General features: G+C 37.2%; 1 protein-coding gene across 2 annotated transcripts in view; it reads right to left on the reverse strand.

Moving 5' to 3' along the window:
- The window catches only part of ATL2 (atlastin GTPase 2), a 31,271-nt gene that overhangs the window by 6,001 nt on the left and 20,046 nt on the right, over positions 1-5,224 (reverse strand). For both annotated transcript variants that reach the window (XM_045287012.1, XM_045287013.1), the window contains exons 7-9: positions 2,577-2,715; positions 1,387-1,514; positions 148-204 (exon numbers count right to left, since the gene is read on the reverse strand). In XM_045287012.1, the coding sequence (XP_045142947.1) occupies positions 148-204; positions 1,387-1,514; positions 2,577-2,715 (324 nt within the window). The remainder of the gene's footprint in view (positions 1-147; positions 205-1,386; positions 1,515-2,576; positions 2,716-5,224) is intronic.

A 5,224-nucleotide genomic window follows, 5' to 3' on the forward strand; every position in this document is an offset into this window, starting at 1 on the left:
CTATATACGTGTGAGTATATGAACGCATCACGGACACACAAACTACAGAACCCTATATACGTGTGAGTATATGAACGCAACACACACATACGCTACCTGAATCCTATATACGTGTGAGTATATGAACGCAACACACACATACGCTACCTGAAGCATGGACATTGGATGTGGAAGTTCCTCTCCTTGATAAATTTTAATGTAAGCCTAAAATGAAAGAAACAGAAGGTTTCATTATATCGGTGGCAATGCACTTTGGCTCTATAGTCCCAAAGAAAGAAAGTCATTAAGTATAGGAGTAATTTACACCATTAAGAGGAAATGACAGGCTTCAAAATATGCACACGATTTTTACATTCCAATTAAATTTACCCTATTCAAAAATGCATATGTTGCTAAATAATATCCTAGAGAAATGCTTCTGGATATAATTCTCACATCTCATATTTAAAGGATCCCTCCCCACCAAGTATAAATGTGTGTGTAAATGTAAATGTGTGTGTAAATGTCATCTACTTTATCAAAAGCCACCATCTGGCTTCCCTTCAATATTTCAAATAAATGCGTTAGAAAGTACTTTTTTAACTCAGTTTTTGCTCTAACTTCAATGATTATGTTTCAGCTCAAAGAAAAGAATAAAAACATTCTAACGAGTGGTCTAAGAAGCAGAGGAGGGTGCAGCTTACAGTAGGCCCAGAGAAGGCTTCCGGGTCAGCTTTCTATTGGCTCAACATTAATTAGCTTAATAAAGACAAGATGAAAGTGATCAATCAGCAAGTTCCCATTAGGTGCGCACAATTACACTCTTACTTATAATGTACTCCACCCACCCCTTCCACCTATCTATAACTATGAATACAAGCTTTTACCATGTTCATGCTCTGCCACATACAATTAGTCCAAAGCTATAAATACTAAAGAGAAAAAGTAGAAATAAAACAAACTACTGTATATACTTGAGTATAAGCCGACATAAATATCAGCTGAGGCACCTAATTTTAACCACAAAAACTGCTCTAAAAATGTACTGAAAAAACTTGCCTTGTACTCGAGTATATACAGTATGTATAATTCACTTTAACCATTAACAAGCATTGGATTAAGTTCTCAACTCTCTTTATGACAAATGGTAGAGTGGTATTATATGATCAGTGGCTCTTCTTGCCATACCAAAACTGTAGAAAAATCCTACTAACCACAAAAATGACTGTGTACATGACGCAAATAGTCTGCTGTAATATTAAAGTATTGACAAATCTAAGTCCAAGCAAAAAACTATAGATTATTCTTACTTTAAGATGAAGGTAAGAAAATTTTTGTACATGCAGATGAAATAGCTGCAGGTTACTCTTCAAACTTAAATTAGCCATTTAAGTTTAGTGTGCCTACCTTAAAGTATTCTACAAGAGCTCTACAAGAGACTTTAACTCCATTTATCTCTTTTTCTACCAAATTTTCAGGGGCAAGCAGTAATGGAACCAGATTTTGAAGTTCTCGTTTAAAATCTTCATCAATATCTAGTGGACAAAAAATTAGTCTAAGTATTAGTCAACAACAGCAACAACAAAAGGACGGAATTTCTCGCTGATGAGAGTACAGAACATCTATTTCAAGAAATAGCAGCTCACTGTACCTATTGCTTTAAGCAGATACGTACAAAAATCCAAACATGCTATATTTCCTAGGAAAAACTAAAATAATCTCCCCTAAAGCTTACAAAGCCAAATCTTTCATACCCTAATAATTCTCCAAGCTCAAGAAAATATATGAAACAAACTGTGAACTCCCAAAGCAAATTTTATGTTCATAGCTACAATATTCTTTACAAAAAGGAAAGCAATTCATGAGATTGTATTTTACCTCAAGATTTTATTTTCTTTCCATATAGTAGTTTCACCAATCCTTAAGCTTTCTGCCATCATGATCAAAATATTCCTAAAATATACACTCACAACAAAAATTATACTATCCACCTGAAGTAGAAATATGTAAATCTGATTGTACCAACACATTAAATTGCTAATCATTTTGGGGTTTTTTTTAATGGAAAACAATGAAGTTCACTCAAACTATAAAACTGATGGTTAAATTGTATGATCAGTATGTGGCATTTATTCTATTTATGTAGAACTGAAAGAAAACTTCACATTTCTATTTTCCATTTCAAAGCAAGATTATGAAGCGAAGGCCAAAAATCTTTACAAATCAAAACCCAATAGGCTAGGACTGAAATATTAAAGCAATCTACACACCGCTGTGCCATTAAGAACACTGGTGCTTTAACAGTCTGAAACTAAGTGAAACATTGACAAGAACCGGTCTCAGCCTTAATACCTTTTAGAATACCAGTGCTGTGTGGCAGGCTGCATTGTGAAGTAGGTTAACAACTCAGAGGCAGCAGCAATAAAAAAAACTAGCAAAATAACAACAGAAAGATAATGCAGAGCTCTACAGTCACCTCATTAACAATACTTCCAAATGTCTGCCAGGAGAAGATGGAAAAATAAAATAAATATGCATGAAAAAGACTTTCAGCCTCTCAAATGTAAGTTCTGAATGTAACAAGTGTGAGTCCCCACCTTTTAAACTGCCATCAAAAGTACGGCTGGTTGCAACCTCACGACCAGGATGCGGCAAAAGGAAGCACTGGAGGTTCGAGAAGCAACTGTGAATGTGCTTCCTCACGTTCTGCAGCTCCTCGTGCTGATTCTGCTTTACCTGAAGGCAGATAAAGGGGAAGATGCAAACACAAGGGGGAAACATCAGACTTAGCACACACACCCACACCAGCACATATACTTCACTCAGGTGCAACTCAAGTACCTTCTCTGATAACAGATTGGCAATAAATAAATGTTGACCAGAAAACATTTATTTATTGCCAATTTCTTGTTGTAATTTTTTATCTTGGGTCATGGTTAAGTGCCATCAAGTGGCTTCCGACTCGTAGCAGCCCTTGGTACAAGAGAAGGAAGCAAGCAAGGCCCTGTGTGATCCTCCGTCCCTGTTGTTGGAGCCCACTATTGTAGCCATTGTGTCAGTCCATCTCCTTGAGGGTCTGTCTTCCTCTTTTTCGCTGACCTCTGTTATCAAGAACAATGTCCTTCTCCAGTCCCAGATCTAGTCCCTCTGAATAGCAAGTCCAAGGTTCGTGAGGTGAAGTCTTGCCATCTTTGCGTCTATGGAACATTCGGGTTGTATTAAATCAAGACAGGTTTGTTCACCCTTCTGACGGTCTAGTAATTTCTGTATTCTTCCTCAGCATCACAATTCAAACGGAGCACTTCTTCTCTACACCTCCGTGTTCACTGTCCAGCTTTCACACACATGAGGCCACTGACCGTACACCTTAATCCTCAAAGTGACACCTTGGCTCTTTAATATTTAAAATCGATCTGTTGCAGCAGACATGCTTAATGCAACACATCATTTGACTTTTTGGTTGTTCCTTCCATGAGTAAGGATTGTGGATCCAAATAAAATGAAATCCTTCAGACCCCATTTTTATTAAACCAGAAAAGATGTTTTTCTTAAGTGAGCTCTTTGGGAAACCAAAATATACAAGTAATAATTAACTGTAATATAATATCTATCATTTGAATAACAAGTTAAGTAACAAGTGGTGGTAGCTTACAAGCCAGTAAATACATTTAGAATTTGCACTGGACAGGAAAACAAAAGGACCAATAAGCTTACAAACAAAAAGATTATGCAGTGCAGTACAAATAATATAGCTCTTCTAGCCACAGTCTTTTTAGCTCCCGCCAAATGGTTGAGAACCCAACCTAATGCCATTGATTCGATTCTAACTCACACCCTATTTAGGGTTTCTGAGGCTGAAAAAAAATTTTTTTCCTAATCATTTTATTGGGGGCTCATACAATTCTTATCACAATCCATCCATCCATCCATTGTGTCAAGGCTGAAATTTTTATGGGAGAAGACAGCCTCGTCTTCCCCTTTCTAGCAACTGGAGGATTTGAGCAGCTGACTTTGTGGTTAGTAGTACAATACTTACCAGACAGTGCCACGATGGCATCTAATGGTTGGGTAGAGACCAACAGTCTACTAGAAATCGGGGCAGAGATGAGTGTATACAGATGGCAGCCTCTGCATGCTGGCTACAAAGGTTAGGTTCAGTTTGTGTAAATTCATCAAGTTGTACACTTAAGAACTAAGCAATTTTACTTATGTATTTATCATTTTTTATTATCATAAAGTAAAAAAACCATCAACAATAAATAGTAACGGGAACCTTTAATATACCACTCTCAAGGAAAGACAGAATGTCAAGAAAAAAACTCAAGGACACAAGAAAGCTCAATAACACAATCAATTAAAACAATATCAGAGCCCTATACAGAATACATTCTTCTCCAATACACACAGAAGATTCTCAAGAAAAAAAACACATACTAGGCCATAAATCATGGTTCAACAAATTCAGAAAAATTGGATCCTACAATCAATCTCAAAGCTTTAAAATTAGAAATCAACAGTGAAATGAACAGAAACACAAACACATGTAGGTTGAACAACATAATACTCAAAAATGACTAGGTAATAAAGCAACTAAAGGATGGAATTTAAAACTCCCTTGAGACAAATGAAAATAACACAACATATCAAAACCTTTGGAGGAAGGGAGGGAGGGAGGGAGGGAGGGAGGGAAGGAAGGAAACCTTTGGGACACAGTGAAAGCAATAATTTATAGCCATCAAAAACGCACATGCAAAAGGAGGAGAAGCCTAAAACGAATAGTCTAACACACACCTCCAAGAACTGGAACAAGGACAACACCACAATCCCTCCAAAAATGGAAGGAAAGAGATCATGAGGGTGAAGGCAGAAATAAACAATATGGAGGAAGGGAAAAAAACCACAACAGTGGAAAAAAATCAACAAGCTGGTTCTTTGAAAAGATTTACCAAAACCTTCATATCTTAAAAGTGCCTAATTCTGAATGCCAAATCCCTGATGTAATTTGTATTAAATTTCTTCTGAATCCAGGAGAGAAAACCCTGATGATCAAAATTACCTCCAGTAACAGGGTCTAGAAATGCCTTTCATAGGAGCCCAGGGGTAGGTAACACAATGGGCTACTAACCACAAGGTCAGCAGTTTCAAAGCACCAGCCACTCTGAGGGAGAAAGCGGCAATGAGCAGTTAGACACTGGAAATGGAGTCTCCTCAGGGGAGTGGCCTGCTTCCAATATGGGTAAGCTGG

The sequence above is a fragment of the Echinops telfairi genome, unplaced genomic scaffold (genome assembly GCF_000313985.2).
Source record: "Echinops telfairi isolate 266 unplaced genomic scaffold, ASM31398v2 ScPeMD7_10;HRSCAF=50, whole genome shotgun sequence".
NCBI classification, from domain to species: domain Eukaryota; kingdom Metazoa; phylum Chordata; class Mammalia; order Afrosoricida; family Tenrecidae; genus Echinops; species Echinops telfairi.